Source organism: Ambystoma mexicanum, chromosome 12 (genome assembly GCF_040938575.1).
Source record: "Ambystoma mexicanum isolate Mex_15411 chromosome 12, UKY_AmexF1_1, whole genome shotgun sequence".
Lineage (NCBI taxonomy): Eukaryota > Metazoa > Chordata > Amphibia > Caudata > Ambystomatidae > Ambystoma > Ambystoma mexicanum.
Window position 1 is genome coordinate 601,969,652 of NC_090936.1, and position 19,049 is coordinate 601,988,700.

General features: G+C 44.8%; 1 protein-coding gene across 3 annotated transcripts in view; it reads left to right on the forward strand.

The window, feature by feature from the left end:
* SSRP1 (structure specific recognition protein 1) overlaps positions 1 to 19,049 on the forward strand; it is a 366,705-nt gene that overhangs the window by 269,923 nt on the left and 77,733 nt on the right. For all 3 annotated transcript variants that reach the window (XM_069628997.1, XM_069628998.1, XM_069628999.1), the window contains one exon: positions 6,662 to 6,788. In XM_069628997.1, coding sequence (XP_069485098.1) covers positions 6,662 to 6,788 — 127 coding nt within the window. The remainder of the gene's footprint in view (positions 1 to 6,661; positions 6,789 to 19,049) is intronic.

A 19,049-nucleotide genomic window follows, 5' to 3' on the forward strand; every position in this document is an offset into this window, starting at 1 on the left:
GTCGACACTGACTTCCAAGCCAAGTAACTCGCCTTTTATGGGCCAGCATCAGAGTTATGGATGAAACCCTTTTCAAACGTGAAGATGTTGCTAAGGCATCCAGAGATCCCACTAAGCTTGCTGGAGGCCCTCTCCAGATGGTTCCAATACTACCAGCTCTCATCCAGTGCAACAGTATGACTAGGAATACCTGGCAGTGTACAAAGTGAGGTGCCTGGGAGAGTCATGTTGGGGAATGACTTAAAAACTCTTGAGTTGTATCAAGCACCCCAAGCCTCCCAGTAAAAGGAAGCAGGAGCAGACTAGGAAGGCCAGATAGCTCACTTTAAATGACTCTCATTGGGTTGTTACAGAAGAACCTATAACGCCCCGTCCACTGGAAAAGCCAACTTCTATTTCCAGGAAGAAAGGGACAAAGGGGAAACCCAAGGTCTCAAGATACAAGACAGGTGGCACTCATGTGCATCAAACCAGGACTTCCCAGAGAGGACAGTCCAAAGTTACACCTGCGACTACTCCACCAGGTGAGTGTGAGATCCGACCAGAAGAGATTGAGTCAGCTACTGATGACCCAGAGCTGGACGAAGACCTTTCCCCTGTTGGGGATCTGGATCCTAAAGACTATCTTGAGCTGCAGTCTTTACTGGCAGAAAGTGGTCCCTGTAGGGCAGACTTCAGCAGAGGTCAAAGAGATTGTCCTACTCTTGAAGGACATTCCAACAGGCAGCTTCCCAGCTGGAAGGACAAGAGCCAGGAAAGCACAGGTTATACTGGGAGGATGGCTTCTTCTACAGTGAACCTATAGAGTCTACTCCAGGAGACTACAGACTTGTAGTGCCCCAGGAGGTGAGACCTGCGTTTCTACAGTTAGCCCATGAGATTCCTTTGGCTGGTCACTTAAGCTTTAAGAAGACCAAGGAAACAATGTCTTTATTTCTACTTGCCTAAGATGGGGTCTGATGTAGATAAATTCTGTAGAAGCTGTCACACTTGTCAGATATCTGGCAAGAGTGGGGCACCTTTTGGTGCCTCTCCCAGTGGTGGGAGTTCTTTTGAGAGGTTAGGAATCGACATTGTTGGTCACTTAGACCCTCCAAGAGCTTCAGGCAACCAATTTATATTGGTTGTGGTAGACCATGCTACCAGGTATCCTGAAGCAATACCTATGAAGACTGTCACAGCTCAGGCCGTGGCTAAGGCCCTACTTGGTATTTTTTACCAGAGTAGGTTTTCCTAAGGAGGTTATTTCTGACACTGGAACAACTTTGTCCCACTATATGCAGGCCATGTGGAAACACTGTGGTGTAACCTACAAGTCATCAACAGCCTACCATCCGCAGACCAATGGGTTGGTGTTGGGGAGAATTCTCAGATATGTGCTAATTCCCTTCACCTTAGAGACCCCCAGCAAATTTGCTGGATTTTTGAGGACTTGATTTTTCTACTTGGAGAGAGTGAGCCTTTTCCCCACTCATGTGTTTTGAATGTGTTTTACCCTTGTGTTCTTTGATTATGGAGTTTTAGACAACTCCATAGGCATAATCTTTTTATTTGTGTCACACAGCACCCTCAGTGCAGTGACACAGGGAAGCTTTCCAAGGTTTAAATACCTTTTCTGGGATAAACTACTGTTTCACAGAGAAAGTAAAGTGAAATTGACTTTACTAGTCTTTTCAAAATCCTAGACCAGCATACCCTATCTTACAATAGAGTGCTGGAGTGGTTACTTCGTATCCCCCATGTCTAGAAACTCATGTAGCAGTCAAATGCTACCCTTTCCTCTCGAAATGGCTGGTGGCAGTGGCTTTACAACCAACTATCATGATTTTTCCCGACTGCGAACACCGGTAGCGTTATATTGCAGGAGCCATGTTTTTCAAGTTGGCGTCTCAGCCCCCTTTGTTTAAAACAGGTTACAGTCTGCTTTTTTCGCCATTTCTTTTTGGAAAGGTCCTCCTAGAGTTTGTCTCTGCATGCCAAACCAAGTTTGGTCCCTTTGTTCCTACACCTTTGGCAGGCTTCAGGACTGTAGACCGCCTCTGGCGCCTTAGTGTCTGGGGTGGGCAGGAAGTGAGGGAGGTGCCCGAAACTCTCTGTGCTTAGTCTCCTAGGAGACCCAAATGCCCTCTGGCGTGCTTGGCTGGCTGACTGTCCGGCAAGGACAGCCACCCTGCTGGGTGAGTAGCAGCTAGGCTGGAATGAATGGGAAGAAACTGGATAAAAGGCAAGTGTCTTGGCTTGGAAGGCAGAGTTGACCACTGGAACGAAAGAACCGAAGACGAGCTGGAAGAGGACGGCTGCTGCAACTTCTGGGCCGTTTGTTTCCCCGGTGAAGCAATGCTGCAGTCCCGAATCGCCAAGTTCAGCTCAACCAAGAAGCCCTTCAAGGACGACTTCTCCCTTTGAATTGGTGGGACCAATCAACTCGAACCTTAAGCCACCTGGATTCTATTCTCGGAGCTGGTTGTATTTTCCTCAGAGTGCTGCAGGAAACAGAATAACCAGGGAGAGTGACACGAGTTTGTGTACTTGGCTACAGCTACCAAAATTGAAGATTTGCATTTGCCAGCTTTTTGACCAGTCCCAGTGCAGGAGTCCCCCGGCATCCTCCCTCTTGTCCCCACAACTGAGGCTCAGGAACAGCGAGATGTGCAGGAACTGCCAGGAACAGACTTCTTCAGCTGCCTCTTTTTCTTCATTGTAAGGTACTGTGAACACCCGACTGAGAGAACTTGCCTCTAACTGCGAAAGTGCTTGAAACTTTGGCAACTTGCAGGCCTAGTCGGCTTGTGACCCAACATATGAATCTTTCTTTTACAAACTACTTCTGAGAACTTTGGCAAATACTTTTCTGTTTAACTACCAGAACTGTTCTAGCCTATACAAAACTTTAGTCCATTGACTTTGGCCTAACCTATTGCATTGAATTGAGTCCTCTGGTGAAGTCAAACTATTTGCACTGTCGAAGAATAACTGTAAGCTTCTTTTTATTAACCTATTCCTTTTTGTTCCTGCTTCAAATACTCTGAATGCCATTTTGCTCCTCCTTCAAAGTAGTTTAAGTGCCTCAGAAACTGATGGTATGATGTACTGAAGTAAGTTTGTGTGATATAGATTGCCTTCGTCTAGTGATGTTTTATAACTGACTGTGAAATAAATTTGTTTTACCAAGAAACCTTGAGTGTAAGGGTCTATTTGAATACTTGTGATTGTAGACCTCTGTGTGACATCCTTACAGCTCACATTCCCCACTTGAGATAGGCCTGGCTGCTCAGAAACGCTACCAAAACTGTGTAGTACAGACTTATACCAAAGGTTGGTTTTGCTTACACCTGTAGTCCTAGTTGTGTGTAGTGGTCCCAAAGGAGACTGCACACAAACTTTGCCTAACAGTTGGTAGAGAGGTTTAACAGAACTATGAAGAGCATGATGGGTGCTTTAGAACAACCCCTTAGAAGAATGTGGTACCTTCTACTGCCATGCGTTCTCTTTGCTTATAGAGAAGTCCCTCGGGAAGGGGTTGGATTCAGTCCCTTTAAGCTTCTGTATGGTCATCTGGTTAGAGGTCCATGCTCCTTCCCCCCAAGCTAGTGAGTCACTGACTATGTGTTAGGTTTCCGAAGGAGAATGACACGTGATGACAGAAGCTTCAGATAACTTGAAAGCAGATCAGGCACTGGTGAAGCATTGGCATGACCAGAAGGTCTTTAGATTCCTGGATTTTTTGCCTTCAGAGTTCTGCCCAGTTTAAAATGTATTTTCTGCGTTGTTTTCCAAATAAACAATTCTTTATTTGCGTTTTTTGGATTTTACAACTTGTTAAACGTAGAGTGTTAAACCTCAACCTTGACTTAGTCAGAAATGGCCAGTCGTCAGAGGTAACTCCTATTTCTTCGGGGGGGATTTTGGAGGTCTGGTTTTTATATACAGAGGCTCCGTTCCCCTATTGGAAGATGACGAGCCCTTTCCAGTGTCGGGGTCGAAAAAGCGATCTGATGTAGGGATCTTCCTGATCCTTATTTTGACTACTCGGGTCACACAAAAAAGCCGACCGGTTTCAGTGGTATAGCGATTAATTGTCGCCACTTTCTTCAGGGCTATAGACTTGCACTTGCTTTATGTGCGGTCTGATTTCTTCCAATTAAGTAGACTGAATCTTGAGTCTTCAGTAATAGGTCACCCCAATAGAGCTGTTAAAACTCCCATCTATTAGGGTCTCGGAGTCGAGCAGGATTTTCTTGTACTTTCCTCGCATATGGGGTCCAGCACTCTGTTAAGGTAGCTCAGGCTTGGTCAGTCCTGCATAGTGGGAGTCTGGAGGATCTTCCACAAGCTCGGGTCCGACTTAAATGCACTCGGTTTGGTGTTCCTCTCCCTGGCACTTCGGTTCCAGCAGCAGTGGAAGTACAGCCAGCTCCGAGAGGATGTCCAAACAAGTTCACTTTGGAGTTGATTGGTCCCACCAACTCAAGGGGAGAAGTCGTCCTTGCAGGACTTCTCTAGTGTAAGTGAATTTGGAGCTTCTGCACAACAGCAGGGCTTCACTGGGCAAACCAACGGTCCAGGAGTTGCAGCAGGCGTCTCTTCCAATTTCTTCTTCGGATTCCTTCCTCCAGTGGTCGACTCTGCCTTGCAAGCCAAAAAGCCTTGCCTTTTATGCAAGTTTCTCCTATTCATTCCAGCCTAGCTGTCAATCGCACAGCAGGGTGGCTGTTCTTGCCGGACAGCCAGCCGGCCAATCCCCTTTGGGTGCATTCCTGTGACCAAGGGGATTAAGCACAGGGAGTTTCGGGCACCTCCCTCACTTCCTGCCCCTGCCGGACATACTGGAGCCAGAAGCGGGCATCACTCGTGAATCCTGCCAAGGACAAAACGAACAAAGGGACCAAACCTGGTTTGGCACGCAGAGTAAATCTCAAGATGGACCTTTCCAGAAAGAAATGGCGAAAAATGTCCAATGCCATTTTGACAAAATGGGCACCCATGGGTGCTTTACTACAGCTGTGAATGCAGCCTGCCGTAAAAACACACAATGGTAGTAAAAATTAAACCACTGCCACCAGCCATAATTGTAGAAAGGATAACATAAAAAATGTTACATGAGAAACTAGACAAAGGGGATACTAAGTAACCCTCCAGCACCCTATGGTAAGAGTGTGTGCTGGGGTCTAGAAAGTTAAACTGTAAGTAAAGTCAATTTCACTTTACTGCTTTTTGAAACGGTAGTTTCACCAAGAGAAGGTATTTAAACCTTTGGGAAATCTAAGACCCTGTGCCACTGCACTGAAGGTGCTGTGTCTCACAGTGCAAAGATGATGCCTATGGAGTTTGTCAGACTCCAAAATCAGAAGAAACAGTGTTAAATCACAGAAAAATACATGTGTGGAAAAAGGTCTCACTCTCTCTAGGTTGAAAATTAAAAAAAGTCAGAGTCCAGCAATAATGTTGGGGGTCTAAGGTATAGAGGAATTGGCACATTTCTGAGAATTCTCCCTAACACTACTTCTACTCTCCGTCCCCTACAAATCATCCAGCACAGAACCACAAGAATTATCTTTGGCCTCAAGCCCTGGGACCGCATCTCTCTGGCGCTGAAAACTCCACTGGCCACCTGTGGCTGCAAGGATCAAGTTCAAGACCTCTGCATAATCCACAAGGCTTTCTGGGCCAGGGCCCGCACTATCTAAAACGCTCTCTTCCTAAATACGCCCCCTCTAGAGTCCTCCGCTCGTCCAACTCTCTGCGGGTGAGCCACATTCACAAACGGAGCTTGGGGGGGTAGATCCTATCCTCTGCAGGTGCTTCCCTCTAGATCAGCCTCCCTGCCTCTGTCTTGAGACAAGCACCTTAAGTTCCAGAAACTCCAAGACCTTCCATTTCCCTTCCTCCTTCTCTCTCACCTGCTAACCTTCTTTCTTTTCTCTCCACCCTCTCCTACCGAACTCTGTTCAGTTTTGCTGACTGGGTGCCTGGTTCAACTCCAGAGCCTACAGGTCCCAGGACTGTGCAAATAATTCCTTTTTAAATGAAGTTATATGTTAAGTTTATTGGTCACAACGAGAGAGGCTTTGGATACTGGGAAATTTCTGCCTTTGTAGACATTGGCAATGATCTCCCATGGGTTCTTTTGGTTAAGAGAACGTACCTTAAGGGGTTTTGGGGTTGGAGGTGGTCTTCGAGGAGGCTGGGGTAAAAACCTTCCATTATGGAGGTGTACCCCTGGATTCCCCAGAGCAAAGAATTGCAAGGAGTAGTCCTAGAGAAAGTCTGAATTCGGGGCATGTGGGGCACTTGGGCTCAACACTGTGGACTGAAGAAGGGAGGTTGGTACTGAAAAATGTCCTTTGGGACAGAAGGCACATAGAATTCTGTTCAGAAAGATCCAACGGCTCCGCTCCCAGCCCAATGTGGTGAAGCTTTTGATGCATAGACCTTGACCATTTTATGAATTTCCTTCAGGGAACATTAGTTTGTAGGTGACTTTCCACTGTATCTGAGCGTTCCTTGTGTCCTCTTCCCCCGTCCTTTAGCTCACCGCACTTGCCCCACCTATTAATCACAACTCTCCCTCCTGTAGTTAAATGGATATCTCCTCCTGGTGTCACTATTCCCATCATTCCTACTAATACCCTTGTTCTTTGTTTTCCTGTTCTTATTCCAGGTTTGACAGTAATGTGTCTGCTAGCTCCTCAAGTGATGGCGGGGACAGCGACGGGGAGCCGAAGAAGAAGGCTCCAAAGAAAGCCAAGGTGGTGAAGGAAAGGAAACCACGCAAGAAACCGTCAGAGGTGAGAACGTAGGATCTTCTCCCACTTTCAGATGTCAATCTTCAGGTTAGGGTATGGGGATGTAACAGGCAGGTGTATAATCCCCCAGAAATAGTTAATCAATGCTCAAACTTTTGTGTCCAAGCTGATCGGTCTAGTTGAGTTTTCAAACTGAAGGCGCCATCCTCCAGTAATTATTCTCTTCCTCGGAAGCAATTTTAATAGAGCACTAAATGAGGTCTTGGACCTCTTTAGCTAGGGCACTGTGGAAGACCGTGAGAGTAACAATGGATGGAAGGGGAATTGAGCATGAGTTTTTCCGGTCACCTATGAACGTCACTGGATGATGTACAAAATGTGGTGTTTGCCAACAGTGGATCTTTTTTTTTTTTTTTTATTTTTTTTTATTTTGGATGGCTGATTAAATCAACCTTTCAAAACGAGGTTTAAAACAAGATACATACATTGTTAAAAGAAAGAAAAAAAACATCACATGTTAAAATTACATGTTAAAATCAGATACAACTATGCCACAATCAAGATATAATAAAGAGCCAAATACTATCGCATTTCTTCCATTTCTTCCAATGGGCAGATTAGTTACTTACTTGAGTATGGGACATAATATTTTGTTTAGGAAATGGATAGTGGCTATTCTTATTGTTATCTTTGAGGTTGCGAACAGCTCATACCATAGCTCATCATTAGATCGTCTTATGTAATGATGCCTTGTTAGTTTATCAACCAAATCCTTTCTCTGTGAATGTAATGCAGCACATTCTATCAATAGATGTTTCAATGTTTCTTCGACTTTTGCATCATTGCAGAATCGACAAAAAAGACAGTCTCTCTTGATGATACCCCTTCTTAGCAAGACTTGTTTCGTTGGCCATAGATTCAAACGAAATCGCAATATTTGATTTCTCAATTTATGGGAAGGACATTTTAATAGGTAATCGGCAGTTCCCTGGAGTTTTTTATGCCCAAACATAGCTCTATCAAAATCTTTTAGCTTCATACAGTTCTGTTGCGTTATGTGCCAATCTAAATGATACAATTTGGTTTTAGCTTTGGTAGGATTGGATAGTAGTAGATCTAATGTGATATTAGCTTCTGTTAGATCCGACAAAACAGCAGCTCTCCAATTTACTGGGAATAAATGTTCTGACCGCAATAAATAGTCTGCCAGGATTCTTAGCACACTATTGCTGGATAAGCCCATCACACATTTCCGGAATAGGCAGCATCTCTTCCAGGACACTTGTATGTTCACGGAGAGAATTCCCAACTCAAAACGAAGGAGTGCGTTTGGGCAAGAGTTTGGAAGATTCAGAACTTTCTTCCAAAACCTAGCCTCAATTTTGTTCCAATAACCAGCCTGTGGAGGTGACCAGGCTTCTGAACCATAGGTAACAATGGGGATTACTTTTTGTTGATAAAAGGTAAGAATATGTTTGCAAGAGAACTTACCATACTTATATTGTAAGACTCTCGCTTGCGAGATTAGAGTGGACAATTTACTCTCTAAGCCAACTCTTTGGGGTATATTAGTGGAGGAGTTGCTAAATATGACTCCCAAGTATTTGTATTCATTGACTATTTTTAACCTCTGTTTGTTCAAAAGCCAACAATACTGTTTCTTTGATCTAAGTCCAAGTCTCCCCAGTTCCATCACCTGTGTTTTCTCCAAATTTAAGATCAAGTTGTTTTTGGCAACGTACTGGTCAAGTTTATCAAGCATATTTTGCAGGCCTCTCGGTGTTTTAGAGATAAGAACTAGATCATCTGCATACAGGAGCCAAGCAATTACCTGGTTGCCAAGTTTCGGGGCGTCATTCACAACATTGTTGAATTCATTGCCAAGATCAAATATAAACAAATTAAACAATGTAGAGGCTAAGATACAGCCTTGTTTTAGGCCGCGTTTGGTTGGTATTTCATCTGATAGCAGCCCTTCTAAATTCAATTTAACTTTCATTGAAGTGTTCGAGTGAAGCAAATGTATCAAATGCACAAGTGAGGGTGGACAGCCAAATTTCAGCAACTTCTCCAACAATAGGTTCCGATCTACCGAGTCAAAGGCCACTCGAAAGTCAACATACGCGAGATATATTGGTTGATTCCTTGTGGCGTATAACTCTTTAATTGCATTGAGGGTCGTTATATTGATGCTTGTGCCAAGACCTCGCACAAAACCAGTTTGAAATGGATCTCGTCGATTCTCTTTTGAAGCCCAATTGTCAAGATCTCTTAAAACAATTCTGCTGAAGATCTTGCCAGGAGCGTCAAGAAGAGAAATCGGACGGTAACTGGCCGGGTTTGTTCGGTCGCCTTCCTTATAAATTGGCACTGTGATGGCCTTGCACCACGACAGAGGGACTGCCTGTTTTATTTGCAGGACCTGGAAGATAGTATAGAGAATAGATGCCCATAGCTCCGGATTCTGTTTTAGGACATTATTTGATAAACCGTCAGGACCAGGAGCTCGAGAAGAGCTAGCTTTGTTGATATAAAACAGAACATCTTCACGGTCAAAATTAATCTGAAAGGCTGAATTCAATATTTCTAGATTCAACTTTGAGGTACTATTCGCCGGAAGAGCGTAAATGCTAGTGAAGTAGGCGACCCAACTTTTTTCCGACACGCCATTAAGTTGTGCCGTTAGCTGCGGAGCTCCTGCTCCGTTATTTATCATTTTCCAAATTTGTGATGTATTTTTGGTTCGGACCATCTGTAACCATTTTTCCCCATCATGTTGGAACATATTAGCTTTGTGACCTCGAATCCAATTTCTATATTTGGTCTTTAATTTGCGTAAAGACAATTCACGATACTGTACCGGTAAGTTAGAAATCTGTCTTTTCTGTTTACGATATTGCCTCTTTCGATCTCTAATGGCCAAATCGAACATATGGATATGCTGCTGCCTGCTCTTATTAGTTTCTGTGGTTGAAGTAGGGGCAAAGAGATGCATTTTATCATGATAATCAGCAACATCCATACCTCTTACCAATTGCTGTTGGTCACTCGTTAGACTGCGTGCAAATGTTTGTAGTGCATCGCTTGACCAGTAAAGTCTGTTTCGTTGGGCGTTAATAATGAGACCACTCAATTGATTTGGACTGGAGCGAAGTTCATCCTTGGTTTGGATCACAAACTCGGCTCTCAAGATCCAATGGTCACTCGCTATGGTGGGAACTACCCTAAACTCGGAGATTTTCTCAAATAGCCTTCTATCAACATACATATAGTCAATTGTAGCATTTTGTGCGCCACACGACCACGTGTATGATGGAGGATTATCAGTTTCCACTGCCCCATTCAACATAATTAGATCCCACGTGTTAATAAAGGTTCTCCACGGCGAAACCCGATCCAAACTCCTTTTCTTAGATGTCAACAAATGCATATTCAAATCCCCGGCTAATATTACATGCGCGATGTCCGGGATAGTTATATGGTCTTCCATTAATGTATTCAAATCATTAAGGAGAGTAGAGGATGAAATTGCAATTGGGTTCCAATATATATTTATAACTAAAAATTTCAGCTTTTGGAACATAATTACTGAACATTGCAAATAGGAGTTTGGGTTGGGCCCCTCAGAGATATTGGTTATCGTGGACATATTGGAGATAGTCACCAACCCAGACATTGGTCTACCTTTCTGTCCCTTAATTGCTGGAACTAAATGGACATAATGATTGTTCCACGATAGGGGGGCAGTCAACCAGGTTTCTTGCAAAAGGGCTAGATCACAATCTTTGAGATCACACTTAGCATTATTTAACAGATGTTTATATCCCCTCGTATTCCAGCTCGTGACTACCAATTTCTGACCCCGAACATCAGGGTCATCAATTCCTAGTTAAGCTTTCCCACAGCTGCATCCCCTACCTGAGGTATGCTCACCACTAATTGCCTGACTAGTTGGTTTAGTGATAGCTTCCACCGGCTGGGATTCCTTAGTAGTAGGAATTAGATCAAAACCCAAATCAAAGAATTCAGATCTAGCGGACCAAATGATATTGTAAATGATGCGAGAACTTAACCACATACAGGACACCGTTGGATCATTATCATCGGGGAACTCCACTTGTACTAGATCACCAGAGGAAATATCTTCCAAATTTGGGATATCTGCAAATATTTGCATGATGCTTCCTCTGTTCATTATGTATGTTGGAAAGGAACCCCCCCGACAACTAAGGAACAGGGAAAATAATTGGGTAGGCTTTTTACTCTTGTGTGGTACCTTAACATCAAAATAATTCTGTTTACTAAGTGAATCTCTAGTCTTGTAGCATTGGGTCTCCTCCAGTGGGGATTTAAACGTTACATTCTTAGAGATGCATTCTTCATGAGATGGATTTCCCACACCAGAGTGGCCACTCCCCATTGCCTTCAAGGAAGATTTAAGGCTTTTTTGTTCCGTGGTCAAGGCAACTAGACAGTCTTTGATTGTACATAGAATATTATTTTGTAGGGTGTCTTGTGCATCTAAAATTGTTTTATTTATTGGTAGATCATTCTTGGAGGACTTTACTTCCTGAGTTGGGAGGGTCCTTTCGCCATTAGTGTTTTCATCATCCCCTAATTCAGGTTTCTCCAGTGATGGATTAAAAGTCTGAGACAGAGGGTGAGTCACATGTGGCTTAGGATGGAATTGATTCATATACTCATCCACAGCTTTCCTAAGGTCCTGCGTATTGACTGTGACATTGGGCATTGAATTAGCTTTCACTCGGTTATTTCTCGGTACAGGTGGCGCTTGGGTTGGGGCCGTTACATTAGTAGATCCGCTCCCCAACTCTTGCGCAACATGCACCAACTCATCTAAGGGAGCATAAGGGAGAGTCCTGAGGTTGGGATCCTTACCCTTGTTCAACACTCTTTGTCTTTCCTGGGATAGATTTTGGTATTTTTTTGTGATAGCACTAGAAGCTAACATTGAGCTTCTATCTGGTTTAGACAGGGATTTAAAAAATTGTTTCGTGGACCCACTCCCAGCCGTTGTTTTGGACTTCTGATTTTTTGACTTCTTTGGGTTTAACATTGATTGATTGGAGGGGCCCTTAGATATTTTTGCAAATATCGTGTACGCCCCTTTTAACTGCTGTGTTTCTCTGACTTTTGACTCATCAACCATGGGAACCCCTGTCTCCTTTTCCCTCAGTATCAACTGATCGGGTATGGGATTCACCAATGTCATCTCTACGGACTTCACAGACTTTCCTTCCTTCCCACCGTGAACAGATTTAATTATTTCAATTCTTGGGTCAGATGGTGGTCTCGTTGGTATATTCATTGTCTCCCTATCTGTCACCTCTCTTATAATGCCCTCAACAAAGGGCACAACAGTGTTAACACTTTGTATATTTCCCCCAACTGTGACTGGATTCAGTTTGCCATTCAGCTGGTCATCAATGTTTTGGCAGGATAATAACATCATATCCAACTGTTTAGAAAAAAGGGCTGCCTGATCAGCATCAGCCTCTTGCTTTCGGGCCAAGGACAAACTGAATACCTTTTGAGATCTCTGGAAATTGTCAACATTATCTTGTATTACATTGATTTTGGAGTCTAAAGTTTCAAACAATCTAGCTAGAGCCATCAAAGCCATATTCATTTTTTCAAGTGTTAAAGGGTCAGCTTTTTTTAACACGAGAGCCGGACTTATAATCGAACTATTTCCATTCGGTCTCCTGGGAGTTGGCGGGATAAATGAGATCGAACTTTCGGAATCTGTGATGTCTCCAGTATTAAACAATGCTGGCGATTTAGAAAGATCGAAGGTGTCGTCCTTAGCCACAAAGCAAGAGTCCGCTGATTCCAACTCAATAATTACAACATCTTTAGCAGCACCAACATCCTGGCTTCCTATCGGAAGGGGAGCTGAGCTAACAACCCCTGAACGAGCATTTTGGAGTATCATTGAATCAGACAATGAAATATTACATGGCTGTTTTCCCACTTCCTTGTCATCATCTGTGACCTGTGTCACTTGTGAGTTCACCACAGATTGCTGAGCAGAGCACGCCCCTACGTCATTACAAAGGGGCTGTGCTTCTATATTCGATACACTTAAATTGTTAAGTTCAGGCATTCTGGCTACAGAGCGTAATGTCCGACAACTGTTGAACCCAAAGTTCCTTAAGTCGCCCATGGCGAAATCCAGTCGTGAGCTTCTCTTCTTTATTCGCTTGTCCCACGGTGCACTTTTGGCAGAAGGTCGTACCGTGTTTGTAGACAACGCTGGGCTGTCTCTTGAAGTAGACTCCATCAAGGCATGAACTCGTTCAGTGCAAGGCATGCCAGTACGGAGTGTAAACATCTTGACACTAGGATGCCTTTTTCCGGACTCCACAGAGTTTTTATAGCACCTAACTACAGTGTGCTTCCCTAGCGTCCAACTGTAAACAAAACACCCGCTAAAATAACCAGCACTAGCCGCGTTGAAGCGGCAAAGCGGGACTTAACGGGGCTTTACACGGGTGCGCGCGCGCGGTGCGCGCGATCCTGAGCTTATATAGCTCCACCCAGCCCTTGATGCAGCAAAGCCTAAATGAGAGAAAGTATGTTATATAGTCTGTTTTAAGGCTATATTATCTCCAAGTAGTGCACAGTTCACTCTTCCATTCACCTGCTGGATCTTGTAGTGAGTATAACAGCAAATCCTTTGTCAGTCGCAGTAGTACTGGAGAAGCGTCCGCGGCAAAGCGGGACTTAACGGGGCTTTACACGGGTGCGCGCGCGCGGTGCGCGCGATCCTGAGCTTATATAGCTCCACCCAGCCCTTGATGCAGCAAAGCCTGCTGGATCTTGTAGTGAGTATAACAGCAAATCCTTTGTCAGTCGCAGTAGTACTGGAGAAGCGTCCGCGGCAAAGCGGGACTTAACGGGGACTTAACGGGGCTTTACACGGGTACGGGATCTTTTTGCAACAGCACAGAACAAGGGATGCCAAAACTTTGGATCAAAGTACCCTCTTAAGGGGTCGCTGAGAAATGACTAATGGATGAATTGGTCAGAGAAATGTGCTTATGCTTCTCCGCACCCCTATTCTGCAAGTGGCCCACAAGCTGCTTTACAAGAGTGCATTGTACCAATGTGGGCCAGACAGGCGTAATACCCTTACCGTCTAAAAATGTCAGTCCAACCACCTGTCAAACTACACCCAGTGCACAACCTACTAACAAGGCAAACTAACTCATCCCTGCCCGCAGACTGAACTTGTTAGCATGACTCCTGAAGTCATTAAGTTCGGTCATCTGCAATTCCCCCCAAGATGTATGGAAATGCTAAAGGAGACCAGAAAACCTAAAGCCAAACATTGTTATAAAAAGTGTAATCTTTTTGTTTCGGTGCAAGCAGAACAAGGTTAAAACCCATTCAGTGCGCACTGATGCACATCGTTACCTACCTCCTTTTCCTGCTGGCCTCTGGGCTAGTCTACAACTCACTAAAAGCACACCTAGCCGTGTATACTACATTTCAAAAGAGGGTCTCCTGGTGGAGAGTCCCGCTGTTTACTTTTTTCATAGAAGCGGTCAACAGGATACATCCACCTGTTGCACACCCTTAGGAATGACGGGACAGAAAATAAAACGAAGGACGTCTATGGGTGAGGGATCATGGGTACGTGTACACGTAGGATAAGGATGGCATGAAAAGAATGCCCCCATTGATACCCTATTTTTCGAGCATGTGATTCTAAGCAGGTAATTTTTCTGAGGCTTGCAAGTAATATTTGTCATCTGTTATACAGGTAAATACCCGGATGCATGAGGTTCAGTAGAAACACTTCAGAGAAACAATAAAATGATTCGTTAGCACTTAAAGTCCAGCCCTAAAATGGATTGGAGCCTAGTGCCCTTAAGTAATCAGTTCGTAAAGCTATACTTTTTGGGTAGGTTTTCTGTGTGATTGGACAATGCCAGTGGTTTCAACACAGTTTTAAAAGGACCTTTCAGGTAAGTAGCTACTCCCTCAATCCAAATACTAGGGTCTGCCCAGGAAGGGAATCTGGACTGGAAAAACACCCATCTAAGTCAGGAAAGAAAGCGATGGGGACAGGACTTTACACCCAGGTAACCCGATGGAGGGGTAGGGGGGGTGACTGGTGGCTTAACATTCCCCCCCCTTACTCCAATTTCTCCAGAGTTTGCAGCTGATGTCCAGAATCAGTTGGTGACACATTCTGTGCTTGATCCGTTCAAAGGAGGGGCCCAGGGGTTGCGGGTGCAAAGGCCGGTTTCGGACATGGGGTTTAGTTTTTCAGTCGTCGTGCTTAGATCGTGGTTCCAGGCACCTTCCAGTTGAACACTCTTGCTAAGAAAAGATGAAGTCTTCTGTAGAGCTGGCGACCCTAAGACCCATCTGGAAAATGCAGCAGACTGATTGAAATGGGAGTCACTACAATCTTCTCTCTAATCTTAAAGCTTGTAAAGTGAAATGCACACCCAAAGGCAATTTGGCGCTAGCTTGTACAGGACGGTGAAACAGGGAAAACAAAAAAAGATAAGTCTTTAAAAAGCACCTGAAAGGAAAGTAGTCCGCCACCATCCGGAGGGCAAGAGGAAGGGTGTTCCACAGGGAGGTTGCTGCTCCTGAAAGACCGCCCACCGGCCTTGGTCAGGCTGAAACGTGGACCCTCAACCATGTTGGCCGCAAGGTCTGGCAAGGAACATAACCCTTGATTTTAGTCTGCAAAATACGGTGCTCCAAACCATGCAGCACCCAATGCATTAAGCAAAGTGCTTTGAATTGAACACGCTTTGCAACTGGAAGCCAGTGCAAGCTGCGCAAGAAGGTAGAAATGTGAGCAGACCGAGGAGGAGCAGTGACCATGCGAGCTGCAGAATTCTGGAGAATCTGCAACAGCTGGATCGGATATGCTGGCTGCGAAAGAAACAAGATCTAAAGAAGACACAACCAGAGAAGAAACAACTGGAGCACGAAGGTGTGGAGAGAGGAAAGGAAGGAGCCTACGAAGAATTTTTAGTTGGCGGGCCACACCATCTCAGCAGCCATTGAAGAGATGTGATTTTAATCCTCAAATCCTTGACCACAGGCACAGAGGCTGGGTAAGGGCCAAGCGAGAGGGGCCAGAAAAGAGGTGACTGATGAGCGGCAGCCTCAGAGGGGCCCACCAGTAACTCCATTTTACCCCTGTTCATATTAAGCCAGTTGTTAAACATCCATTCCGCCACGGCTTCAAGACATGTCCTAAACCTGACTGCGGTTTCTTGCAGCACCTGGTCTAGCTGAACTAAGATCGGAGTATCGGCTGTGTACCTGTAACAAGAGAAGCCGTGGGACAAGAGTTTGGTAAGTGACTGGACATAAACATTGAACAACACAGGAGAAATGGTGGAACCGTGGGAGCAGACTGTAAAGGTGGAAGAGAAAAAGGACAGAGCGATCAGAGAGAAAGGATGTGAACCAGACTAAAATGGCGCCGGAGAGGCCGGCCCCAACGAGGCGATCAAGCAGGATGGCATGTCAAAGGCGCTGGACAAGTCGAGCAGTATCAGAGCTCCCATGCTGCCTTAGTCATGCAGCAGAGCGAGGTCGCCACAACTGTGACAAAATGCCCTCTGCGCTATATCCTGGACAGAACCCAGATTAGGATTGATGGGCGAGGTGGGGAAAAGGTTTCTTCAAGAAAGGAGGTAAGGTGAGAACAGACTAAAGATATATTGTGTTTAAGAGATGCAGGGACCTAACCAACTAGAAACACAACGTTTACTGAATGTTATCAGTGGGGCAATCTGGGTCATAACCTCTTTCAGGACAGGCAATAGGATGGCATTCATTGAGGAGGCTGATTTCAGCCTATTTGCGGCTATCATAACTTCCTCAGGAGTAAACATGGGAAAAACATCCCAGACTTGACCTGCAGTGGTAGCAAACATCTCTGACTGGGGCTGAAGTGGACTCTGTCTGAGCGCCTGAATAGACTCCTGAATCTTCTCAATTATATCCACAAAAAATGAGGACAGTCTCATAACGATTGAGACTCTGGGGGCAATTCAGAAGAGGGCTGATGGAGAGCGCACCAATTTAAATAATGCACGCGGTTGGTTCAAGGATGCTTTTACTTGTTGGGAAAAGAAAGCACATTTGGCCTCAAATATGGCTTTGCAGTACTGTTCCGCGGCCAGCTGAAAAGTTAACCTAGATTCAGAGCAATAGTTGAGCTCCATTTGCACTCCATCTCCACTGGAGACGGAGAGCACGCTGTTGGTATACAGTCTTTATAACGAATGAATATATAACGAAAATTATAGACTGAAAAAAATAACAAATATGTGTGTGTGGTAAAGGGTTAAATCTTGTGGGGGAAATGGTTGGGGTGGTTTTTTAGCGGTGGGAAACTGGTTTTGGGGGGACCCGCAAAAAAGATGACAAACTAGTTGTTTTGTCATATATTTTTAGTTTGTTAATAATTTGTTATAAAGACATGTAACCACACGGTTCATCACTGAACCAAGGTTGAGAAACCCGACCCTTGGATTTCAGAGCCTTAAGAGAGGTGATACAGTTGGCAATTGTAACGATAGCCTAGGAGATTACCTCTAAATCGGGAGAAGGATGATCCAAGCAGAGATTAAAATTGATTAACAAGGTGTTCGCGATAGTCAAACAATATGGCTGCGACAGGCGGTCAACGGACTAACAAAGGAGAAGGCCCTGCATGGCTTCTGTTGATTCTTGAAGGCTGAAATGGTAGTGTTAGGGCAGTTTTCCTAAAGTCCACTTAGGGTAAGACTTTTTAAAATAATTCCCTTGGTATACAGAACCCCAACTTCTGTATAGCTCTGTATTACTCAAGATTTTGGTAGTATAGCAGAGCAGCCAGTCTTACCTTAGGGGGGAGATGCAAGTTGCAGGTAAGTACAAATAACTTAGTATATACATAGGCCCAAAGAAACACTTATTCACTTGTAGTATATCAAAATAGGCATTTATGTTCTATTTACACAACAATCTGTTAGAACAGGTCAGTACTATTTTAACTAATAAACATACTCACAGTCCATCCCTATCTAGGTAGGAGTTCTTCCAAGTCAGATTGGACGGAAAGCTGGTAAGGCACAGCTGTGGAAAAGGCACAATTCCAAAGGATTCTTCAGTAGAAGTATAGAGCTTTTGTTGGCCAAAAAGAGTTCAGGGACCTCGGGATAGGCTCCCTGTGTGCGCACAAGTATTAGGCCTTTGGAGAACATGTATGGGCAAACACCGGCATCTGCACTTCGGCGACACTCTAGGTAAATACGACCCGGAGTACCACAGTACCTTTTGGAGTGATGAAGTTGCAGTTGGATGCCTTCACGATGCAGCAGGGGTGGACCCGGGCTGCTGTTCCTTGGTCATAGTGACGAAAGGAGGGACTCTGTAAGGAATTTCACAGCAGCAGTCAAGAGAGATCTTCCAGCAAAGATTTCTTCATGCTTTTACGCAAGGCTGTGGTTTTGGTGCCTTTTCACAGGAACATCTGTAGAACGCTTCTCGCCCGATCAATTCTTCTCGCTTGCTCAGTCATGCACTCTGGTGAAGGGACTTTGAGGGGGTGGGCGGGATCTTGCTCTGGAGGGCCAGCATGAGTCCACCAGAGTTTTGGAAGCATGAATTCACAGGAAGACGATGCACTGCACGACGGCCGCAGGTTCCAGGGTATTGTCAATCAGGCCTGCAAAGTCACAGCACGTTGTGGGGTGGCTCAAATTGCAGATAGTCTTGGGACTGATTATTCCCACCATTCCAAGAAAGGAAGTCCTCTTTGGAGGTTCCCTGTCAATTAGAAAACAGAGTCAGGACAACAGCAGTACTTTACAGGCTTTTCTGGTTGCTGGAAGGTACTGCATCTCTTGTAGTCGTCTTCAGTTCTTCTGTTCCAGTGGTTGACTTGTATTTTGCCTTGGGATCCTCTGCCTTTTATCCAGGAACCCAGCCAATCAACAGTCATGCAGCATTTAAACCTGGGGGTGTGGCTGGAGAGCCAGTCTCCCAGTGGAACTGGTTCCAGGGAGGCATGCCAGAAGACAAAGGGCTGCAGAGTTACGGACTCCACCTCCATTTCCTGTCTTCTAGAGACACTGGAGCCTTGGCGGTCTACACAACAGGTTCCCACAAAAGGTTAAAAAATGAAAACAGGAAGGCAGAAGGACCAAGAAAGGACAAACGCACTAAAAATGTCCACAAAAAAGAGAGCCACCATTCTGGCAGAATAGTGACTTTCCTGTGCACAACCGTGGCTGATTTGACAGCCTGCGAGTA